Genomic DNA, 25,197 nt, shown 5'->3' with positions numbered 1-25,197 from the left:
GAGGGCGTTCACGGGGAGTTCCTTCCCAGTGAAGGATTCACCAGTTAACATTACCAGATCATTTTGAAATTGAGAATTTAAAATTTGTGTTATATAGTTTTGATTGCTTTACTGAAAAAGGCTTCCACCCCGCTTTATATATAAAGCAACGATCAACATACAGGAAGCACACCACCCTACACCCCACACACACTCAAGACAGATACAAGGGAGCTAATGAACAACAACGCTACTTCAAACAACCCAAAGCAAACAACAAGTAGACGGAAGAGTATAGCTAAGGATCTAAAGAGCTCTCCACCGTGAACGAGCCACCACGACGAGACGAAGCCGCAACTCGATGAATCAGGGACTCCAAAGTGGTGCTTCCAGGAAAGAAACGACACCAAAGAGCCGCCACTGCCTGATCCAAGAAATTGAGTTTTCACTCGGAGTAACACGAAAGACGCAGGGCCACCGCGATAGAGCCTTCAAGAAGGGAACAACACATGGACGCCACTGCCATCAGTCTTGCCCGAGCCAGACGAGGTTTTCACCCCGGCCACCACCCTCCGCCTCCACACGGGGTACAGCCCTACATGAGAGCGTCGGCCGCACCACCACCACCTGATTGCCGTATACTGTAAGAGCCAATTCAATAATACATACATGATATCCGGTACAACAGAAAGTCATAGCAATGCATTTCCAGCACAAATTGAGTTTCTTTTCCGATGTACTTTTGTCCTATAGATCTTTACATTTTGCATATTACGCATCTCACCCTATAGTAGCATCACATTTAAAAAAAACATCTACATCTTGATCGGTGTTGTTATCTACTCCCTCCATTCTTAAATATAAGTTTTTTTTAAAGATTTTAATATAAACTATATATGGATGTATATAGACGTATTTTAGAGTGTAGATTTACTCATTCTGCTCTGTATTTAGTCTATATTGGAATCTCTAAAAAGATTTATTTTTATAAACGGGAGAGAGTAGTTATTATCTACAGAAATAGCATACATTACATGTATTTTTTTTCAAGCAGTGGTTACTTATATCACACTTAAATATCTTGAACTGTCACAGTTGTGACACTACGGATTATTAATGACAAATATTTAACAGTGAGGAGGACGCTGAGAGAACTGATCATGATGTTGTCCAGAGTCCTAATAAAATGTTTTTTTTTGTTTAGAGAAACCACCTGCGTTATTCATGTGATGGACTGTTAATTTGTGACATATTGTGTCACTGCGCTGTGATTTCGTGATTGTGTTGCTATCTGTCTATGGTTTGGAGAATTGATGTTGCAGTCACAAGAAAGACCAAACGAAGCTATAAGCGGCAGCAAAGCGAAAACGTAGCAGCAGATGAGCTGAAGCACGTCCTGGAAAAACTTATCAAGATTTAAGTAATTACATTATACAAAACGCCACCGCATCATTTGTACTTCTGTCCTCCCACACTGTCAGCCATCGTAAACTGTAAGAGAACATATACACCTGGATTCTCAAAATCAGCAAAAACCGTAGCTACAAAAAGAAATCACATCAAACTCAAGATGCAGCTTGGGCTGCACCAAATTTCTTGGCACCCTTCTGCAGATTCATTTTTGGATCTTTCGTTTCAGAACTTTCCTCCTCTTGCTTCTTCATCACTGGTTTGAACTGTTCCAAAACAAAGGATAAGGTCACTAGAGAACTGGGCTAAAGCACATTCAGCAGCCACAAATGATGGTACAAGTGCTAGGCAGACCAAATACAGACATGTGAAAGCTGAATGAGATAGGAGCATTGCTTCTACAAAGAACAAAGGAGAAGAGCATGGACCAGAGTCAAAGGCAAGGGACGCAAAATTATTGACAGTGCAACAAATCCATCAGTTTACAAGCCTACAACCTTAATTCTCGCAGATGTCACGCCTGCACCACCGGTAACCGCAGCAATGACAGTGGCGAGGCGTACACTCGGAGATGCCAGTTTAGGATGATGAAGGGGTCCGGCACACGACGATGGAGGACCCATGTCCAGAGAGAGAAGGAGCTGGACTAACCCGCAAGATGTTGAGTTCAGTGAACCGGGTGTATGGACAAGTGAGGTCCACTTCTAAGCATGAGTGTGTCGCGTTAAAAGGCCAAGTGCCAATCTCTGTAAAACATGTCGTTGAAATGAGACCTCCGAACTTCCCATCTCTCTTTCCCTGAACATTTCACCCCCTTCTCCAATTCCTACCCTCATGCCGCCAATTTACCCCGATTCTTCCCCTCCACCAGCAGTAGAGCTGGCGCCTCAACCATCGAGGAGGGTGACACCTACACTCCGGAGTAGTCGGCATACGGTTGCCGACGATGGTACTTTGGTCACAGATGAGGACTCCTTGGCCAAGGCTATGCGGCGTAAAGCAACGCAGAACCTCGACAACCAAGGTATTACGTCGCCACCCAAATCCTTTTTTAGCTTTTTCCAATACTAGCACCGTTTCTAAGTTGAATAATGTGGGTGTTAGTCTGGGAAAGAATCGGCCATCGATACTAGCACCGTTTCTAAGTTCGAACTTGGTTGGTTGCTTCGGGATGGCTTCCATGACATGGTCAAGGAGGTATGGGAGAAACCGGTGGCCGGGCATACCCCAATACACAAATGAAATAACAAAATGCATGCATTACGTAAATTCCTTGGTGGTTGGGCTAGGCATACGGTGGGTGTCCTCAAAAAGGAGAAGCTTCGTCTTTCATCTATCATTGATGAATTAGAAGCTTTGGCAGAGGTTAGGCCATTATCTGAGCATGAAATTGAGATCAAGAGTCAATTGAATGCACCGATAGCTAGCATGCTGCGTGAAGAGGAACTCAAATGGTACCAACGCTCTAACTCTCAATTTATCCTGAAAGGTGATTCGAATACTAGATATTTCCATGGCGTCGCCAATAGACACCGGAAGAAATGTATTCATTCATTTCAACCGGAAGAAACTTATTCATTCACTTCAACAAGATGAGGGCACAATTGAAGGGCATGAGCAACTTAAATCTTATATCACTAATTATTATAAAAATTTGTTCGGAGCCCCAGAGGAAGGAAACTTCTCGATGGATGAGTCCCGAACAGATGACATCCCTCAGGTCTCTGATGAGGAAAACAACCTTCTAACAGCACCATACTCCGAGGAGGAAGTTAGAAAGGCGGTTTTCCTAATGGAGCACAACAAAGTCCCGGGTCCGGATGGTTTTCCCGCAGAGTTCTATCAGAACTTCTAGGAAGTCATCAAACCGGATCTCCTCCTCTTGTTTAGCTGTCTACATGCCGGCCAACTAGATTTGTTTTGCTTAAACTTCGGTGAGATTATTTTATTACGTAAGGTTAATGAGGCTGAAAGGATACAACAATATGACCTATTTTCCTCCTTAATGTTAGTTTTAAAATATTCACGAAGGTTGCAACTATTAGGCTGAATCCGGTTGCTGGACATGTGGTTCGTCCTTCACAGATAGCTTTTATGCAAGGTAGACACATCCTAGACGGAGTTGTTATCCTTCATGAAACTGTTCATGAATTACATAGGAAAATGTTAAATGGGGTCATACTTAAAATAGACTTTGAAAAAGCTTATGACGAAATCAGATGGCCCTTTCTTCAACAGACTCTCAGAATGAAAGGATTTTCTGCAGAGTGGCGCGCAATGATCCATAGCTTTGTTTCAGGAGGCGGTGTTGCCATTCAGGTCAATGATGACCTTGGCCACTATTTTCAAACGAAGAAGGGATTGCGACAAGGTGACTCGCTATCACCCATGCTATTCAACATAGCGGCGGATGTGCTAGCAGTCATGATTGAGCGTGCTAAGGCTGATGGACAAATTGATGGGGTAGTGAATCATCTAGTTGATGGTGGCCTCTCCATACTGCAGTATGCCGACGATACGATTCTCTTCATGGATCATGACCTCAAGAAAGCGAGAAATCTGAAATTAATTTTACCAGCATTCAAGCAACTCTTAGGTCTTAAGATCAATTTTCATAAAAGTGAATTGTTTTGCTTTGGCGAGGCCCAAGACGAGGCTCACCTGTACGCCGACCTGTTCGGATGCGGGTTGGGCCAGTTTCCGATCACATATTTGGGGATACCGATACATTATCGGAGACTCACAAATGCTGAATGGAAACACGTCGAGGAGAGGCTACAAAAAGACTTGGCAGTTGGAAAGGTAAGTTGCTGTCTCTAGGAGGAAGATTGGTCCTAATAAATCCAGTACTAAATACTCCCTCCGTCCCAAAATAAGTGTCTCAACTTTGTACTAGCTCTAGTACAAATTTGTACCAAACTCAAGACACTTATTTTTGGGACGGAGGGAGTAATATGGTACTATATATGATCTTCTTCCAGTTGCTGAAAGGAGTTTTACATAGATCGGATTATTTCCGATCAAAATTCTTTTGGCAAGGAGATAGCGAGAAAAAGAAATATCGACTGGCTAAATGGAGTGTGGTTTGCCGTCCCAAAGACCAAGGCTGGTTGGGCATTCATGACCTTGAGGTTAAGAATAGGTCCCTACTCGGTAAATGGTTGTTTAAATTACTGATGGACGATGGTGTATGGCAAACCCTCCTTAGACAGAAATATGTGGGCTCCAAGGCGGTATCCCAAGTATACTGGAAGCTTGGGGATTCTCACTTTTGGGCGGGTCTAATGGCTATGAAGAAATATTTCTTCTGCCATGGATCTTTCTCGATTAAGGATGGCTCGGAAATTAGATTTTGGGAGGATAAGTGGCTAGGAAATGCCACTCTCCGGGAACAATATCCAGCTCTATACAATATTGTGCGTCACAAGGGTGATACTAACGCCATGGTAATGGAATCATTTCCGCCAAATGTGACATTCAGAAGGGATTTATTTGGACCCAGACTACAATCGTGGAAAATCCTGCTTCAGCGGTTGTCCACGGTGCAATTGTCACATGGGTCCGATGTATTCTGATGGAACCTACATGGGAATGGACAGTTCTCAGTGGAGTCTACGTATAGAGGTTAATACAATCTGATGTGCCAGTTGATAATAACAAGAAGATCTGGAAGATGAAGATACCGCTTAAGAATAAAATCTTCGCATGGTATCTTCGTTGTGGAGTCATTCTTACTAAAGATAACCTTATTAAGAGGAATTGGCATGGAAGTCTGCAATGTGTCTTCTGTCACCATGACGAGACAATAAAACATTTATTCTTCCAATGCAAATTGGCTTGTTCTATATGGTCAGTCATCCAAATAGCTTCTGGCTTGTATCCTCCTTAGTATTGCTAATGTATTTGGCAACTGGCTACATGGGATTGATCACAGGTTTAGAACCCTTCTCAGGGTGGGAGTGCTTGCCGTTATTTGGTCGCTTTGGCTGTGTAGAAATGATAAGGTTTTTAACGACAAAAGTACATCTCTTATGCAGGTTATCTACAGATGTACCGAAACTTCGTTTATAGTCCTCTCTACAACGTGTGGAGAATTGAGAACTGTTTATGGAGGTGTGTACACGATTGGAGGCTACGGCGAGGGATACTTTTACCCAACATGGGTGGCAGCATGATCTTAGGATTGGTCCCCCTCCGCTTTAGGCATTATACGGATACTGCATGTTTTCCTTGTATTTCACCTTCATATATTTTTTTATTTGAATGAGAGGACATTGTTTAGCTGTGTGCATCTTAGCTATGCAGAGGCCGGGTGTAATGCTTAAATCTTTTAAGTAATAAAGCGCCCCTTTTCGAAAAATTTACCCCGATTCTCTCTTGTGATCATCCCTACTACTAGTGGGACATCAAAATTTGGTATCACAGACAACATACAGATTGCTGCACTCGAGCTCAAATCCTCAAGACTGGATCGTAAAATTCCACTGTGAAGGGTGTTGTATCACTTTGGTGAGGATCCCCCGCTAGGTTGGAACCGATCCAGAGAAGGAGGCCCAGCCGCGCCTTCCAGGTCAAGCAAACTATCGGCATATACGAATTTTGTTTTGAGAGGATGGATGCGGTAGCAGAAGCTGGATGAGATTCTCACCCCGCTTCAACGCGATGGCCATGACATGTACATAGTCCCAACGCACTTCCGGGTCAGCATAGCCACACTCTACCTGGATGGTCATGCCGCTCTCTGGTTCCAAGTGTACAAGTGGAAATAGCGTCTCATCTCTCAGGACACATTCATGGTGGCGGTGATCATGGAATTCCAGCAAGGTGAGTTCAACGGCCAGATGACCCGACTGCTGCAATTGAAGCAAACGGTGATAGTCGAGGGGGGTGAATTTCGCCATGTTCTCTTGCTGCGTCCATCGTATTTGGGCCGTATTTACCCATATGAAGAGGCGCAAGGGGCCCATGTTGGATCCACCGACTTCCACAACCGTACCACCCTAGCTAGTTTCCCTAAAAGAAGCCACACTACTGCCATAAACGGAGGAGTCCGCGACTGATTGAAGGAGACCAAGACGGCAGGCAAGCGGCAACTAACCAAGACCACTACAAATAGGCATCATGGCATGAGGGGCAACCACGACACTTACACCAACGGGCGAAGCGCTCGCCACTACCCACAGAGTTAGCAAGTAAAAATACTTCGAGAAAAGAGAAGAATTATTGCTTTAGGTGTGGTTTTGTGGGACACTTTGTGGTCCATTGCACGGCCGAGCTTTGTGATAATTGTTTGAAGCCTGGGCATGAATCTGATGATTGTCCGCTTCTGACTATGCCAAAACCTGTGGTTACGATCTATGGTGTCTGCAATAATAGGCTTATGTTTTTCGAATCTCCATGCTCCAACTTGAGAAAAATGCAAGGACAAGGATAGTGTGTGTCTCTGGAGGTTCGTTGTCGGATGATCAGGTGGTGCGGCAGCTTCGGAGACTTGTACCGGGAGATATTCGATGGACACCTATTTTGTTAGAAGAGAATGTGTTTAAGGTGGACTTCCCAAAGAAGGAAAATTTGACAAGGCTGACGGTGTTTGGTATTTTCAAAGTGCCTGACAGTCCTTTATTCGCTGCAGTTCGAGGAGTGGTCTAGTCATGAGCCAAATGGAATCCCTCTGCATGAGATATGGGTGTGGTTCTATGGGGCTCCTTCCAAGCCTCTTAATGATTTTATGAAGGTTTGGAGCATTGGTTCGATGATAGGTAAAACTGAAAAGGTGGACATGCATGGGGTTGCTAGACTTTTGGTAGATGTAGTCAGTATTGGCGATGTTCCACAATATGTAGAGTGGTACTATAAGAGTAAAGGGTATGAGTCACGCTTGACATTGAAGGTCGTCCTTTTCTAGCTGAGGAGCACTTGGATGATGATATTGATGATCCTAAGGATGGAGCTGGGCATCGGTCTGAACAAATGTGCACCAAATGAGAAAGGTGCTGAAGGTGAACGGTCTGGAGGTAATGATAAGTGCGGGGCTTCGGGGACTACTCCACGTTCTGGGTTGCCGGCAACGCCTGTGGTTAATAAGACGATCTCCTTTGCTTCTCCGAGTACGAGTATTCGATTTGGGTCGTTTGCGGCGGCCTTGGCTCCTAGTCGGCTCTAGAGCGAGCGTGTGGATGGCGACAACTGGGCGGAGCAGGAGGCTCCACCATTGACGCCCCCACTCTTGCTGTACACACTACCAGGGCGATACTAAGTTTCACGCAGGAGGGGTGCACTCCGCTGGCTGGGCCAAATCTGCAGGGACCGGGTCCTATGTGTCAGGTGGAGGTGGTGCCGCCGACTTACACAATCATACCACCCCTGGTCTCCTTGAAGGAAGCCACACGACTACCATAAACGGAGGAGTCCGCGACGAATCAAAGGAAACCAAGACGTCGAGTGAGAGGCAATTAACAAAGACTACTACAAATAGGCGTCCACCCGATGAGGAGATCTTCAACTGCCAAGATCTCAGGAAACACTAGTTCCAGCCAATTAGCACAATCAGTAGATCCGATCTAGACATCGAAAAGTTGACTTCCAACTCGCCAAGCACATCTTGTACACCACCATTGTAATCCTTCACATACAAGCAGGAGTAGGCTTGTCGCTCGCATAGCAGGGGCCAGAACCTAGGTAAATCAATGCCCATGTCCATTTGGTAACTTGAGGTGATATCCCACTGTCATACAAATTGCGTACGACTTATTTACTTTTGTGAGGTACATTGCGAAAAACACCTCAATTTGACTATCACTTGCAGATTGAGAAATGTATGCATCATCCTATGTCCTTGGATTCCTCTCAACATGTGTTTGTTTGTGAATCAGTTTGTTTTCAGCCAAAGGGATGGCATCCGCGGCGAGGTGCACCTCTAGGTGCCGACCAGCTTGACGTGTGCGGTGTCACTCACACGCATCCAGCAGTGTTGTTGATCTACCATGAGTTTGTGGGGCTGTGTTAGAGTAGTTTATACAGTCATGCATAGCCGTTATATAAGGAGCATTCTGCATAACCCACACCTTCACGTGTGTATATATTGGGTTTTTGGCCTCATGGAAATATAAGTTGCATATTTTCTTCACACCTACTACTAGCAGGATATCACAGTAGAGATGTAGTTAGTCTCACAATGCCACTATTGATAAACTAACTTTTCATTCCGAATTGCATAATGCTGCACAGTGGACTTGTGAGATTATTGAAGCAACAAAGAGTTAATCAGTTTGCAATCTGAACACTCTTAGATTATTCCTGGAGAGCCCGTTGTCTCAAGAAGAAGTGGAGAAGGTGATTAAGAGCATGCCTTTGGACAAGGCACCGGGGCCGGACGGCTTCACGGGGCGATTCTTCGCCTCCTGTTGGCAGATTATCAAGGTGGGTATTATGAGAGCCTTTGATTTATTCTTCCGTGGAGACATGAGGGGACTCCCGGCCATTAACAAAGCGACAGTCACACTATTGCCGAAGAAGCCGGGAGCAATTGACATCAAAGATTTCAGACACGTGAGCCTCATTCATGGTGCGATCAAACTATTCGACACGGTGCTGGCTTGTAGATTGGCTGATGAACTACCGCACCTCGTGGGCAACCACCAGAGCGCGCTTGTGCGCGGGCGGTCATTGCATGACAATTTCATGCTAGTCCAGTGCACCGCTAGGAGATTACACGCACTCAGAGACCCGGCATTACTACTCAAGTTGGACATCTCCAAAGCATTCGATTCGGTGCAATGGCCGTTCTTGATCGAGGTGATGAAGCAAATGGGCTTCTGCACAAGGTGGATTAACTAGATCTGTGGACTTTTGGTGACATCATCAACGAAGATTGCGGTGAATGGGGTTCCTGGGGAAACAATATTCAACTGCCAGGGACTGCGTCAGGGAGACCCATATCCCCGATGCTTTTCATTCTATGCATGGAGCTTCTGCAGCGTCTATTTGAGCGCGCTACAGCAGCGGGCATCCTCACACCGCTGGCAAGATCGGGGCTTAAACATCGGCTATCTATGTTTGCGAATGATGTCGTCGTTTTCTTGAAGCCGAAGGAATTGGATCTTAGAGCCTCTACTTCCATTTTGGAGCTATTTGGGCATGCATCCGGGCTAAGAATCAACATGGCAAAGAGTGCGGCGGTGTCTATACGATTGCTCTCAGGAGATGGGATTGGTGCAGGACACGCTGGGCTGTTCCACCACAGTTTTCCCTTGCAAATACCTTGGGTTACCCCTCACGATCAGGAAGCAAACGGCGGCCCAATTTCAGTACATGGTTGTTCAGGTTGGCTGCGCGCCTGCCCCGGTGGAAGGCTGCATCGCTCACACGTAGCAGCAGGCTTCTGCTTATTCAGTCCGTACTCTCCACCATTCCAATCCATACGATGCTCGCCATGAGTTTACCACCGAAGACATTAGCTGCCTTGGGAAAGATCTGCCGAGAGTTCCTATGGGCGGGCACGGCAGAGGCCGGAGGGGGATCTTGCTCGGTTGCTTGGGAGAGTGTTTGCCGGCCCAAGTGGGCTGGCGGACTAGGCATTATGAACATGCGGTGGATGAATGTCGCCTTGCAGGCGAAGTGGCTACTGCTTCAAAAGACCGATGCTTCCATACCTTGGGCGGGATTCAACTTCTCGGTACCGGAGGACTCTAGGTCATTATTCGGAGCAGCAACGAGGGCTATCATTGGCAATGGTCGCAAGGTACTCTTCTGGGAGGATAGTTGGTTGGATGGTTCCCGGATCGAGGAACTCGCACCGCTGCTTTATGCGAAGGTGCGTCCGAGGTCAGAGCCTCACGCACGATGGTGGAGGCCCTAACTGATAATGCGTGGGCTAGTGATGTGGGGACGCGACTCACTGTGATGGAGCTGGCGCAGTTCCTGGAGGTTTGGCCTGAGTCGCGATGGTTCAGCTACAACCACTACAGGAGGATCAATGGAGATGGTCTTGGACAGGAGACGGTACGTTCTCGGCCAAATCCGCATACACGGCGAAATTTGCGGCCCTGGAGGTGGCACCCACCACGGACTTCACTTGGAAATCGCGCGCACCGCTATGCTGCAGGTTCTTCGCGTGGCTGGCACTCAAGAACAGATGTTGTACGTCTGACAGGTTAGCGTGTAGAGGCCTACCCCATCAAAACAGATGCCCGTTCTGCGATCAGCACGACGAGAGGATTGATCACTTGCTGGTCACCTGTGTCTTTGCAAGAGAAATTTGGGACAGGGTGTGTGCGGCTATGGGCCATACGGATGGTGCTCCAACAGTGGAGGTCTCGCTTCAGGATTGGTGTTTGAGGGCTGGGGCTCATGGTCGCCTCGGCAAGGCGGAGCGGGCTATTCACCTTCTATGCCTTTGGGAACTCTGGAAGCATCGGAACGCGATCGTCTTCGATGGGGCGACACCGAGCATTAGGTCTGTACTTAGGCGCATTGCATCCGAGAGCAAGGTTTGGCATCTTGCAGGGCTTGTAGGTCGGGAGTTAGATGGCTTCCTAGCGGCGGTTTCGCGGTGGGCATGTGGCGAGTAATCCACTCCATTGTCTTCGATGTAGGTGGAGTGGACTGGGCGTTGCCTGCGTGTAGGCGCATCTTGTAACATATCACGGGGTCTTTCCCATTTCTTCTATATCATATGATACGCACAGCCGTGCGTATTCAGGAAAAAAATACTAAAAGGTAACAAAAATGATAAAATAATGTAGTATCCATATCCCTTTAATAAGGGAAATAAAGGAAGGATGAGTTAGACATTAGGGGTGGACAAACCTGATATACAGAATAAATAACATTTCTCCGGATTTGAGCCATCATATCCAAGAAAAGATTATATCCCTCAAGTTTATATTCGATAAGGGGGTCTCGTTGAGCATAGCCCCTTAACCCAACAGCTTGTTGCACAAACTTTAAAGCTTGCAAGTGTTCTTTCCAGAGCTTATCAATATTGCTTAGGATTAGGAATCGCTCGGCTTCCTTCATCAAGCCTGGAGCTTGCTTCTCCACAATTTCCTGCCATATAAACAGATAAGTTAGGAAACATGCAAATGTGGAATTACAGCTTGTTTTTGCCAAACTTCCTGATATAATGAGGCCAAAACTACTTTGAAGATATTGTTTTATCATGTGTCATTTGAAGAAAGCACCTTTGATCTCTGAATCTAAGTCTGAACTGAGAAAGCTATTGCTTAATTTTTCTGCTGAGATTGGGTTGGCCATATTATGATACTCCCTCCGTTCCATAACGTAGTGCGTATAGATTTTTTGAAGAGTCAAACTTTGTAGACTTTGACTGAGTTTATAGAGAAAACTATTTATATATATAATATCAATTATATAAAATATGAAACCACATTATAATACTCCCTCCGCTCAGTCTTGCTACCGGGCCACCTTCCAGGGAGCGACGGTATGCCACTCCTGGAAGCTCATATGGAGGAGCTGGGCGCCACCAAAAGTGAAATTCTTCCATTGGCTGGCATGTCAAGATCGCTGCTGGACCGCGGAGCGGCTCGCACGCCGTGGCCTGCAGCACCACCTGCGGTGCCTTCTGTGAGACCAGGAACCGGAGACGATCGGGAACTTGATGCTCACGTGCCCTTTCACTAGGCAAACATGGCATGAGGTCCTTTCTTGGCTGCGCTTACCGGCGCCGGCGCCCGAGCACGGCGACTCGCTCCTGGACTGGTGGCTGCGCGCGAGGGAATGCACACCGCCAGCGCTCCGCAAGGCGCTGAAATCTGCAGCGCTTTTGGTGCCGTGCATGATCTGGAAGCATAGGAACGCGTGTGTTTTTGACCATATGAGCCCATCGCTCAATGAGCTTGTCGACAGGATTAAGGACGAAGCCCGATGTTGGGCAAAGGCCGGGGCTCGAGGGCTCAGGGTCGTTTTGCCATCATCCTGGGATGTCCACTGATCTCTTGGCGGCTGTGTAACCCTGCCTCCTAGGAAGATGTACATTCTCTTTCTTTCCAATGCAATGAAACGCAAAAGCCATTTGCGTTTTCTCAAAAAAAAAAACTACATCTTATGATGAATCTAATGATATAGGTTTGACACTCAAGATGTAAATGTTTTTCTCTATAAATTGGTTCAAAGTTTGTGATGTTTGACTTTTCAAAAAATCTATATGCACTACATTATGGAACGGAGGGAGTAGTAAAATATATTCATATGTATTTGCAAGGTGAAATTTCCATTCTTGTTTTCAATGGTTAAACATCTGTTGCATTAATCTAACTATTTTATAATTTTCAGTGTGTATCATGCAAGAAAACTCTACCCATGAGACCAGAAAGAGCAACTAACAGCTTTTTGGAAGTATGCTTCACGCCCTCGGGTTCGAAGGTACTCTTGTAAATCCTCGTAGCTTGAGCATTTACTCTCCAACAGTTCGGGTGTCAAGTCATTTAAAAGGTAACAATACCTAGAAAAAAAAATAGAAACATTATGAAGGAGATCATAAATCACTTAGTAGATCGCCTGAAATATACATAATATCAGAAAACTCACTGTTGAACTTTAGCTATCAGCTTGCCAAGATCCCAACTTTCCCTTGGGGTACCAGGACCTATGTTTGCCTTCAAATAGGATGAAAAACTAGCATCATTTTTTCGAGAAAACGCAAAGGGTTTGCGCTTCATTGCATTGAAAAGATGGGGAGAGTACAGTCCTCCTAGGAGGCTAGTGTTACAAGCATTGAAAACTAGCATCATTTCAGGGTACCTAGTTGCTAACTTTCAATTGCAGTTGTAAACTTTGGCTTTAAATAATTAGGAGAAATTACCAAAATAAATCTGTTATGAAAATGGTGGTACCTACTAACTAACCTCTAATATGTCGTCCATTGTTAATTCAGCATACTCCACAATAAGTGACTCCAGGCTACCAGATGCTAGGGCACGTCTTCTTTCTGCATATACCCTATCCCGCTGGCTATTTAATACCTCATCATACTCGAATAGCTGCTTCCTGGTATCAAAAAAGTAGTTCTCAACTTTCCGTTGAGCTTCATCTAGGGCCCTTGTTAGCATCTTTGATTCAATAGGAAGATCTTCAACTCTGAAAGCTTGCATCAGACCCTACATGACACAGTTCGCAATGTTTTCAATTTGAATGTACACTATTTTTAACTCTCATGGAATGCTGAAACAGTAGTCTGTAAAAGCCACATGTGCTGAATGGTGTGGTCTGAGACTCAAAGTGTACCAGATAAACTCTTGCAGTATAAACATTTCATATTTGGGATGCACATTGAAAGAATGCCCTGTCTTTTCTGTTCCTAGACAAACAGAATGATGCGGAGCATCCTACGGTCATCCCCATGGACATCATCACCTCGAACACCAAATGGACCAATGACGAGAGCCCATGCACGTGAAATCGAAACCGAGGTTGCCTCTTTTCTCTTCGAGCTCCCTTTGATTTCATATGAGAAATGGCTTCTACCTCAAACGGAAATTTTGTGCATGACTAGGTATCGAGGAGAAGTTCATGAAGAGGCAAGAGCCTCAAGAAGAAGGAGAAGGAAGAGCTCCAAGACACGAAGCACCGGAGGCTCTCTGGACACCCCGGGTGCCTGCACCCTCCACCCCCGGGTGCCCGCACCATCCACCCCCGGGTGCCCGCACCGGCTGGCCCCGTGGGGCGCGGCCCCCTGACTACCCCGGGTGCCCGAGCCTTCACACACCCGGGTGCCCGGCCCCCCTCCCTGGGCGCTACCCCGGGTGACCGGACCTCACCCCCGGGTGCCCGGCCACCTCCTCGCTAATGACCCCGAGTACCCGGCCTCTTTACCCTGGGTGCCCGGACATGTCCGGCTGTGCCTGCGCGCACTTAGGGAGAAATGACCCTTGTAACCCCGTTTTCCCCCCAATTCGTCCCTAGCCTAGAAGTACTCCATATCTAGCTCATTTCTAGGGTTAGCAAAGTATATGATACACTAGAGAGCTTTGCTCCTTGTATCCCCTCCTCTTGGAGATCAAGACCCCTCTTTGGGAAGAATCCTTGTGGATTATCAAGGCCTCCTCTTGGAGAAGATCAACATCAAGACCTCATCTCCTTGGAGTGGGAAGAACTCTACCCTAGTGCTATTTTCCTTGAATTGTTCTTGTATGCTTGTGGATCTCATGTATGCTACTCTAGTGGATGTGCGATTTGGGTATGTTTGAGTGATTTTCCCCCTTGTGTTCTTGTGTGTTCATCCTTTTCCCCCCTCCAAGTGTGAAAAGATCTTCCCTAGGGTTTCACCCTACAACACAGAACCTCTCCCCTCCTAATTCACTAATCTGTAGGAAGGACTGGACTTTAAGATTTAACAAATTATAAAAAGACATGCCTAAAGTAGATGGTATTGATTGAGCAATTCTTTGCTTGCAAGTTCTAGTTTGGATACTGCCCCCACATAAAGCTTGTAACTGGTAGTAAAACATCGAATTTATTACTGCTGCGGGTACTATTTAAAACAGGTTTGGAACTTCGGACTAAAAGCTTAGATGTGTGTAGCAGAAGAATTGTGCAAGGTTTTCATTTTTTTGGCTAAGGGCATCTTATTGCAAGCAGAAGCGATTGCTTTGAACTGCACATGGACCCATATCTTCCATAATATTCTGATGGTCTAATCTGAACTTTTTATGACACTTAGTAGTTGCGAGAGGTAGGTGAACTACATTATGAAGGCATGAGGTGCTTTGTTTAGCAGCGAACGGATTCGAATTCGTTGCACACCACCTTCATGAATGAGGAATATACAGATTATCGAATAATCGAAACTTCAAGTTGACCAAATATTCTATTAATCAGAAGCTTTAAGTGGAGTCAAGTAAAGTTGTACAGTACAACAGAAAAGATGGGAAATGCTAAATGACAGGGCTTTGAATGCAACAATGTACTTTGTGCAGCCTTTGATATTGCTGCCACGTTACCCTAAGGGAATAATATAAAATAAAGGAAGGAAATAAAATAGACCTGTATCCGGTCACCTCCGAAGATTCGGAAGATGTTATCCTCAAGACTAAGAAAGAAGCGAGAGCTCCCAGGATCCCCTTGCCTGCCACTTCGGCCACGAAGCTACACCAGATAAAAGCAAACCAATCAAAGGTAATGATGGATCTATAAAAAGATACAATGGTGGTATGATACACAACCAAGTCTGAAGGGATCATACCCCTGTTGGGAAGTTGGTAAATGTTTCGGTGTTTTCAACATATAATAGGTAGATCTGTTCTTTGCGAAGTTAACCCCATTGTGACCCCAAATGATTTTTTTTTCTGTTCTACTAGCTAAATCTAATGGTTCATACTAGAGTCAAGCCTGTCATCCCATGTCGACCATCTAATCACCCATTTGATGGCCTAAAGAGTATTGAATTATCTTAATTAACTCGTTATTACAATTATTACTTCCTCCCCAATCCTCTAATGTATGGATTGTATATTCAAGCAAGAAAATAGCTGGCCTGCTACTTGCTCAATTACCAATAGTTTTAATACTATTCATTCTGAAAAAATATCCCTAATAAGGACAATTCATGTTGATATAGGATAATGCGCATTACTTGTCAAAAATCTTTGATTACGTTTTTTTCTGAAACTCAACATCTTGTGAAGCATATGTTATGATGCTTCACATCTTTGAAATAAAAGAGTAATCCCAAGAAACACTAGATTGCTCCATTTGCACATGACAAGATAATATTGCAATCTGTGCACAGATGGAGACTCCAACATTTGTTGCACCCAAAACTTGGCACAGATGGAGACTCCAAAATCATGACGAGAAGCCAAAAATCATATAACTCCATCCATTCCCTAAAAATTATCATGATTGTGAAGACTCCAAAATCATGACAGGCCTCAAAAGATCATAGTACTCCATCTCATCTGATTTTTGTAAGACTATATGGCCGATTTTCGGCATGCATTTTTTTGCGGGAAACCAATTTTTGCGTATTGATGACAATAGCTTGAATGGGTACTCCCTCCATTTCTGATTTGCGTAAGGCTACAAGGTCAATTTTCAGCTTTTCTTTGCGGGAAGCCGACTTCTCTATATATTCATTCTGCAGGAGGCCAACTTTTGCATACTAATGAAAATACCTTGAACAGTACTCCCTCCATTTCAGAATGGATGTTCTTTTAGAGTTGGGCTCAAGAATTAAGGGTTTGAGTAAAATGTCAATGTTGCCCCATCTCTTTATCCTCCGAAGGCAGTAAAGTTCTGACAGTTTTGGAGTACGAGATTTTTTATGGCTAAAGTAGAAATGGATGTTCCATGCAAGTGCATTAAATTTTTTGGAATAGTTCAAACAGTCACAGCAGGCAGGGGAACTAGAAAAATAGGGAAGTGCAAGCTGGCATATGAGTATCTAGATATATTTTTTCATGGCACTGATGAAGGTAAAATAGGAATAAATAACTAAAACTGCATTGGGAGTGTAGAATGACAAGTATTTTGAAAAAAGCTGGAGAGGCTGAAAAGGCATCTATTCTGAAACTGAGGGAATGCCTGATTGTCAATTCTGCGGGACTCATGTCGTTCAGTTCCTACTACATGAAGCCCACCTGTCGCAATGACCTGAATAAATGACGATGATGCCATAATCAGTTCATCACTATGGTCTTCAATAGCAAAGATAAACAAATAAAATATCCTTTCTATGTGCAAACCTTCTTCTTTTCTTCCTCTGTGTAAATCTTAAATTCATCTGCTATCTTCATGAATGCGGTTCTCAGAGTTGCAATTACTTCATCACGTGTCGGTCCCTGACATGTAAAAATACATAGGTGAGTCTGGATTCCTATGCCTGTGGAGAGGGGTCTTAACAGAATATCCAGAGATCAGAATAGCAGTTTCTGATGGTGCTATACCTAAAAAGGCTTTCGCCCCGCTTTATAAATAAAGCAACCACCAAGCACAAAGTATCAAGGTAACAACCGAACAAACCACACACAAAACACAACGCCACCGCAGGCGAATCAAAACCTACTCATCCTTCGGACCCACTAGGACTCTTTCCGAGCCCGGTTCCATATACATGGACGAAGACCATTCCTTTAAAGGAATCTTTCTTATTCGGGCGAAAGTGGCGCAGACGTGCGGCAGGAAGGTGCAAAGCGTTTTGCAGACCACAACTTCGCTCAAGAACCTGTATAGAGCTTTTCCCTTAGCCCTAGACCCCCAACATGTAAAATGGCCTTGGTGATTATGGTACCTTCTATAAGATTACGTTTTGACATATCAATCAGATTTCAGTGAACCAAAATTCTTATTCGGTATCGTTTTTTATTCCGCCTGTTAAGTGGTCTCACGTACATACCTCGGCATAAAATTGCCAGGGGCTCTATAAGGCAACAGATGTGTTGCCAAACAAAAGTCCGAATAGATTTACAGCACAATTCGGCGTCCCGAGCTCGGCATTATATGCATCGGCTCCAAATCATGTCTTTGGTCAACAGTTGGGTTGCCCAGCTCCTGTGCTTGCTACCTTACGTTCCATCTGATCAGCTAGGGTAGTAAAGGGAGAACTACTGTGATTGTGTATCTGGTTCGCCATCCTCCTGTCCTCGGCGAGCACCCGGGTCCTAATGAACGGTGTGCCAGGCCCACCGATATGGCATAAGGTAGGGCTGCGGCAGGGTGACTCCTTGTCCCCGCAGCTGTTCATGCTCACGGTCGACACTCTCAGTCAGCTGATACGGCGTGCCCATGAAACAGGCATCCTCCAGCCGCTGCATCACGGAGGCCGATACCGGCTATATCTCTATACGTTGATAATGTCAAGCACTTTTGCCATGCCACGGAGACCGACGTGACTGCTGCCAAGGAAATCCTTGCCCTGTTTGGTGGAGCATCTAGCCTTAAGGTGACCCTGGCCTGGCTACGCATGCCGGCACCGATTCCCAACCAGGAGCCCACCCTCACGGACTGGTGGCAGCACGCCAAGGACAGCACACCGCAAGACAATGCAAGGCCCTACAATCTGTTGCACTACTCGTACCGTGGTTGGTCTGGAAGCATAGGAACCGGTGTGTCTTCGATAACACGATGCCCTCCCTAGGCACGCTAGTCGACCGGATCAAGGAGGAAGCCTGTTCCTGGGCAAAGGCCGAAGCAGCAGGCCTTAGAGTAGTCCTACCACCTTCATGTGATGTGCACTGAGCGTTGTACCCGATCTTCGATTGTTCGTCCTAGGACGACTGTAACTGACTTCCTGCCTTTCCAATGAAAAGAAACGCAAAGGTCTTTTGCGTTTTCTCAGAAAAAAATATTTGACACATATTTTAACACTCCACCTTGGCGAATATGACCTCACTATCTTGAAGCCACCATGTGCAAATCTTCGTGTGCCTTGGACTTGAACCATTAATCATGAGTTTCGCTGCTACACCCTTGACTTCACATGACTCCACCTGCAACTATAGTTCCATCTTTTTCTCCATTATAGTCAATGCTCCCGCAAAAGTTATGTTTCTGCACTCTTGTTTTGTGTTACCAATCTCCCAGAGTATCCGTCAACTCTATCACACACCGACCATAAAGTCACCATATCAACAACACCATTGTATCGTCACCCTGGGAGCCTCTTGATCTGTGTGAAAGTGAACAACTCGTATATTAGATGCCACATATAAGAACTTCCGAGCTCACCATTATCGCTATTGTTGACTGCATGTTTGAACTTAAAGGAATTCTTGGTTGCCCTTTAGTCATCTCGATTCTCGAGTCAAATTCGCATTTGTCTCATCCTTTTTTCTTAACAGTCTATATGTCCCGTAGCTATAGTACCCCGCCTCTTTTTGCATTTGTCATCCGCACTTTGTCATGTGCACTGAACACCACATAATATACGGCCATGTACTCTCCAAGGTTTTGACATTCAAACTTTCCGCCACTTTTGCATATTCTCCATGGTCAACATTCATCCATCTGACACGTCATACTTGATAGCTCTAGTCACCAACTCAAACCTGGTACTCGCCAAGACTGCTTCACCATCCTCTCTACACTTCGTCGAACCACAAGTCTGACCACCAGTGATATGATCTATCATTGTGTCCCATGCTTACCGCACGCCTCGCCGCTATCACCGTCCAAGCCTTTGTTGTCCCTGACGAATATACTAGGTCGCGAACCCACACCACCTCAATCCTCACTGCAGAGAACAACCGGTCATCACCGACCGATGCCAAGTCTCATGTATCCTTCGAACCACTGGATCCCAGCCCGAACAACATGCCCCTCGCTTTTCCTGCTGAAATAATTTTGACTTACGCCGTAACCTCTGTCAGCATCGAGTTTAGTGTCCCATTAGACCCCAGCTCCACCTTCAACATGACTCCATGGTGGTTGTACATGCCACCCCCGCCCGTCGACTTCAAGCTCTCATGTCTACACCGTCTTGAATCAACCCCACGCCATCGCCATGATGAAAACTAAAGCAAAGTCCCTTGTAGCCTTCCCACGTGAACAAAAAAAAGGACATCAACAAAGCTAGCTAGCCAAACTCCTTATTCACCACACGTATGCCGATTTCTTTCTTGATGGCATCACGGCCTGACTCTTAGTCCTTGTGCCGATGTCTATTTTTGAAACAAATCCTCACGATATCCACGCACAACTCCAGGCTGAACATCCAGCGCCTGGGTCTCAACCCCTTTGCATGCAGCCCCTTCATAGACCAGCTCGTGCCAGCATGGGCCGTTGCTCCTGGCCTGGCTCGGCCAGCCCCCTAGGCCAACTCGCCAGCCCCTACAAGAGAACTCTCTGACTCGGATCCGAAACTTACCATCATGATCAATCTGATAACTTGATCCAGCGACTTGTGGCTGCCGATCCCGACTACTCTTCATCTTCTAGATCAAGACAATGACCTCCTTGAAACCTTGATCTGATACCACTTGTTAGAAAAATTCGAGGCGCACATTGATCCGTCAAGGACAAGCAATCACACAAGCACGACACCGAGATTTGTTAACGAGATTCACCAACATGGATACATCCCCAAGGATGACTATGGGCGCTCCTCCCCATGTACAAAATCACATGATACAGTCGATGATAAGCCAGCTGAGGCCGTCAGACAGCGCTCTGACCACCACGCATGGCCAGTCCGGCCACCCCTGCCACGGGAGCCAGACCGTCCCTCTCATGATATCTGTCTTGCCTAGCAGCTTATGTCTAGTCTATTTGGCTACCCCGCAGTCCCCTTATATAATATGCCCAGGTTACACATGTTCGGCTCAAACACCTAACGCTCCGCTAATTATAAGTCCAACTGTACCACAACTTGTACCACAATATTCGACACCTATTTTAACACTTATACTTCAGATTTCAACTAAAAATACATGTGGAATAATCATTTGGTGATAGATACTTAAGTAACCCAAATATCTCTTAAAAGAGCATACAAAAATTTGTGATAACTTCAAAAGGCCTACCTTCTCACATGAGTAGGAGAGACGCTCTTCAGCTTCTAGCTCAGGTAATGACTTTTCTCCCCATTCTTTGACAGCCACTTCAACTGCATCTTTGATACATGATAGTGTATCTTCTGAAAGTTCACAAGGGAACAAGCTTTCATTTGTCTGGAAGAGGGGATAGTGCAATAAGCCATTGGGAACTGAACTTCATCACATATTAAATCATAACGCAACAATCTAAAGAATAATTCACAGAATCTTGAAGGCCACTAGTCATTACTTTTTTTTGATAAGGAAGCTTTTATTGAACTCAGATCATTACATCAAGATGATACAATTGCTAAGATCACTCTCGGCCTCTGCATAACTAGTCATCATATGCATATTAAAATAACTACTGAACATATAGTTCATTATTTACCTTCCATGTCTTTCTTGGTGGAAGCTGCTTTTTGGACACAATGACACCATCAACTGGATTGACAATTCTGCAACATGATTTCAGAATCAAAAGAAGATATAAGCAATGTTGAGCACCTGTAGAGGGAAATAATCAGATGCGGTGTCTCTGATACTATTTGGGAATTCTGCTGACAAGGATCTTAAATACCTTGGCATAAGCATCTCACGCAACTTCAGCCTGGCCATGAATTCCGCATTGCCTCCAAGGATAATATCAGTGCCACGTCCTGCCATATTGGTGGCAATTGTCACTGCACCAAGGCGTCCACTCTGAGCTACAATCTCTGCCTCCCTCTCCACATTCTCTGGTTTAGCATTAAGGACCTTCAAAAGAAAGTTGAAAATAAAAAACTTCAGATTGCTTTAGAGATCTTGGGAAATATAACAGGCGCAAACTAGAGGGTGAGGAGACGTAAACTGGAGTACATTTAATAAACTTACAAAGTCTGTACAACAACAACAACAACAACAACAACAACAACAACAACAACAAAGTCTTTTAGCTTTTAGTCCCAAACAAGTTGGGGTAGGCTAGAGTTGAAACCCATAAGATCTCGAAAACCAAGTCATGGTTCTGGCATGTGGCTAGCTAACTTCCATGCACCCCTGTCCATAGCTAGTTCCTTGCTGATATTCCAATCGTTCAGATCTCTCTTAACGGACTCCTCCCATGTCAAGTTTGGTCTACCCCGACCTCTCTTGACACTATAAGCACGCTTTATCTGTCCGCTGCGCACTGGCGCTTCTGGGGGCCTCCGTTGTTTATGCCCAAACCATCTCAGACGATGTTGGACAAGCTTCTCTTCAATCGGTGCTACCACAACTCTATCACGTACATCATCATTCCGGACCTGATCCTAAATAAACTTACAAAGTCTATTTAACAGAAAGTTGCTAACAAACTAAATTTTGAAAGAAAAAAGAACTAGTTAACTATGTGGAGTGCGAGAAGGCAGAAAGCCAAAAACTTTATTTTGTACTATTATGCAGTTTCCATTAACGTGACAGTGACGATGTTGTGCTAAACAGGGAAGGCAGGACTAGGTACCGTTTGTGAAGCTAACAAGCATACCTCGTGAGGAATCCCTGCTTCACGTAGTTGTTCAGACAAAGTTTCACTTTGCTCAACACTAGTTGTACCAACAAGCACAGGACGGCAAGCTTTATTCATTCTTGATATCTCCACAACAGCAGCACGCCATTTTCCACTTGTTGCTCTGAAAACAACATCTGAATCGTCCTGCAAAGGAAGAAGCATAGTCGAATATTCTCAGAAAGGGGGGACTTGGAAAATTGAATCGAGAGACCTACAATTACTACAAATTAAATGTGCACAATGAAACAGGATGGCAATCACCTTCCTTATCATAGGCTTATTCGTTGGAACAACTGTAACTTTTAGTTTGTATATGCTCTCGAACTCCTGTCTTTCTGTAGCTGCAGTTCCAGTCATGCCACAGAGTTTCGGAAACTGTCATAAAACGTATCAGTTTCCTGCCAAATAACCCAGTGAACATCTCCAAAAGTAAACGGAAGAGAGTGATCAATCTAGCACAGTGAGCCATACATTCTTCATCACATTTACAATTTACCACTATCAACGGAAATGCTCAACAATGGGCTTTTTAGATGAATGCTCAACAATGGTTAGCGGCTGTTAAAGCTCAATTAGCGTTGAAGATGATATAGCCAGTCAATGATTATTGGCTTATTGGCACTTACCATTTCGCAGAGGTCAATAACATTTAAGGATTAGAACGAAAGGATCGTCACTTGCCTGAAGAAAGAAGTTCTGGTAACTTATAGATGCGAGGGTTATGGTTTCATTCTGTATCTGCACACCTTCTTTTGCCTCAATTGCTTGGTGGAGTCCATCACTCCATCTTCTGCCCTGCCAAAATAAAACAATATACCTTAAACAAAGAAACTAATCTACAAACTCTTTATGTTTAGATCATCACCCATGGCTTACATTTTACAATTGCACTAGATTTTGCCCCTATCTTTGAGATACACTAATTGTTTCAAAATAAAGAGATTTGCCAAACCATCAAAATAACCTGATATAATAATAATCATAAGTCAGTCATCACTTGAGGCTTGTGTCTTTTGCCCTCTCATTTATCTTCAGACATTGCGTGGATGAATATTTGTAAGCCGTAGTGAAGGATGAGGAGATCAAGCATAGATAGCGAGAATACTTCGACAAGCTGTTCAATGGGGAGAATGAGAGATCTACCATTGAGCTGGACGACTCCTTTGATGATATGAACAGATGTTTTGTGCAACAAATCCAGGAGATTGAAGTCAGGGAGGCTTTAGAAAGGATGAAAGAAGGCAAGGCGACGGCCTCTAATTGTATACCATTGAGGTGTGGAGAAGCCTTGAAGACATAGCGATAGTATGGCTAACTAAGCTTTTCAACCTCATTTTTCGATCAAACAAGATGACCGAAGAATGGAGGCAGAGTATATTAGTACCAATCTTCAAGAACAAGGGGGATGTTCAAAGTTGTACTAGTTGCCATGGAATTAAGCTGATGAGACAACAATTAAGCTAGCAGAAGTCATTGAGCACCGCTTAAGAAAAATGACAAGTGTGACCAAGAATCAGTTTGGTTTCATGCCTGGGAGGTCGACCATGGAAGCTATTTTCTTTGTACGACAACTTATGGAGAGATAAACGGAGCAAAAGAAGGACCTTTTGTAGCTACCACCCTTCAGCCTGATACCCATGAGAGATGGAAATCAGATCCGTACTACCCTGTTGTTCCTTCAGTGGCTGGTCTAGTTGCTCCCCCTGATGTGCAACACTATTACCATGCTTCCTTGAATACACCTTCAGGTGCTCCTCTTGCTCTGTTGTCCAGCTCGGCACACTACCAATCGGAGCAGATGCAACATCATCTTGTCCACCTCAGCACACTACCAATCGGAGCAGATGCAACATCATCTTGTCCACCTCGGCACACTACCAATCGGAGCTGATACAACATCATCACCTCGCTTCCGTGAATAGACCTTTAGGTGCTCCTCTTGCTCTGTTGTCCACCTCGGCACACCTCTAGGCACGCTATCAATTTGAGTCGGTGCACAAACCTGCACATCACCGGTGTAGGTCAATGCTTGTGTCAAAGGAGTCACATGAGCTAATGTGCTATTACTCTCCCCCTCTTGACCAATTTCACCAACCTGAGATGGGTCAAGGCCTTCAAACATGACACCGAGATCAGTTTTTTTCACCCTAGAAAGGTTCCGATTCACGAAATGTAACATCCATGCTCACAAATGTTCTCTCAGATGGACTCCAACATTTGTACCCTCTTTGTCCTGAAGAATACCCAATAAAGATGCACTTGACTGCCGGAGGATCCAATTTATTGACTGATGGCCTATGATCACGATCAAAACAAGTGCAACCAAACACCTTGGGAGGAACTGGAAATTTATTTCTGTGAAAACCAACTCACACGGTGATTTCGTACCTGTCACCTAGGTGCATGCAATTGATCAAGAAGGTGGCCATCATGACAACTTCACTCCAAAGGAACTTGGGCACATCCATGATGAACATCAATGCCCGGGCCATCTCCAGTAGGTAGCGATTTTTCCTTTCAGACACTCGATTTTGAGGTGTGTCCACACAAGATGTTTGATGCAGGATGCCCTTGTCAGAAATGAAGGCACCAATGGCCTTGTTAACATACTCAGTGCCATTGTCTGATTTGAGTGCTTGAATTGTCACATTAAATTGAGTCTGAACAAGTGCATAAAAAGTTTTTGAACACCGGAACACCTCATCTTTATGTCTCGGGAATCAATGAATGTAACAGAGTACTGCATACCACTGGTAGATAACACTAGACATGTCCATACATCATAATGGA

The 25,197-nt window shown here is 44.9% G+C and overlaps 1 protein-coding gene across 4 annotated transcripts in view; it reads right to left on the bottom strand.

The window, feature by feature from the left end:
• Positions 1–1,359: 1,359 nt before the first annotated feature.
• LOC125543813 (protein translocase subunit SECA1, chloroplastic) overlaps positions 1,360–25,197 on the bottom strand; it is a 40,089-nt gene continuing 16,251 nt past the window's right edge. Inside the window, exons 6-19 of one of the 4 annotated variants that reach the window (XR_007298801.1) lie at positions 23,089–23,202; positions 22,669–22,782; positions 22,384–22,551; positions 21,460–21,635; positions 21,271–21,337; positions 20,868–21,014; positions 17,094–17,189; positions 16,933–17,001; positions 15,394–15,495; positions 13,257–13,508; positions 12,940–13,007; positions 12,710–12,853; positions 11,197–11,436; positions 1,360–1,655 (exon numbers count right to left, since the gene is read on the bottom strand). Coding sequence is in view for 3 of the 4 variants with exons in the window: in XM_048707289.1 (XP_048563246.1) it covers positions 1,545–1,655; positions 11,197–11,436; positions 12,736–12,853; positions 12,940–13,007; positions 13,257–13,508; positions 15,394–15,495; positions 16,933–17,001; positions 17,094–17,189; positions 20,868–21,014; positions 21,271–21,337; positions 21,460–21,635; positions 22,384–22,551; positions 22,669–22,782; positions 23,089–23,202 (1,842 nt within the window). In the remaining variant the exon portion in view is untranslated. The remainder of the gene's footprint in view (positions 1,656–11,196; positions 11,437–12,709; positions 12,854–12,939; positions 13,008–13,256; positions 13,509–15,393; positions 15,496–16,932; positions 17,002–17,093; positions 17,190–20,867; positions 21,015–21,270; positions 21,338–21,459; positions 21,636–22,383; positions 22,552–22,668; positions 22,783–23,088; positions 23,203–25,197) is intronic. The other 3 variants (XM_048707289.1, XM_048707291.1, XM_048707292.1) reach the window with 3 other exon arrangements.

This window comes from Triticum urartu, chromosome 3 (assembly GCF_003073215.2).
Source record: "Triticum urartu cultivar G1812 chromosome 3, Tu2.1, whole genome shotgun sequence".
In the NCBI taxonomy this organism is placed as follows: Eukaryota; Viridiplantae; Streptophyta; class Magnoliopsida; order Poales; family Poaceae; genus Triticum; species Triticum urartu.
Note: the sequence above shows the minus strand (reverse complement) of the source record. Positions and strands in the feature narration are given on the sequence as shown.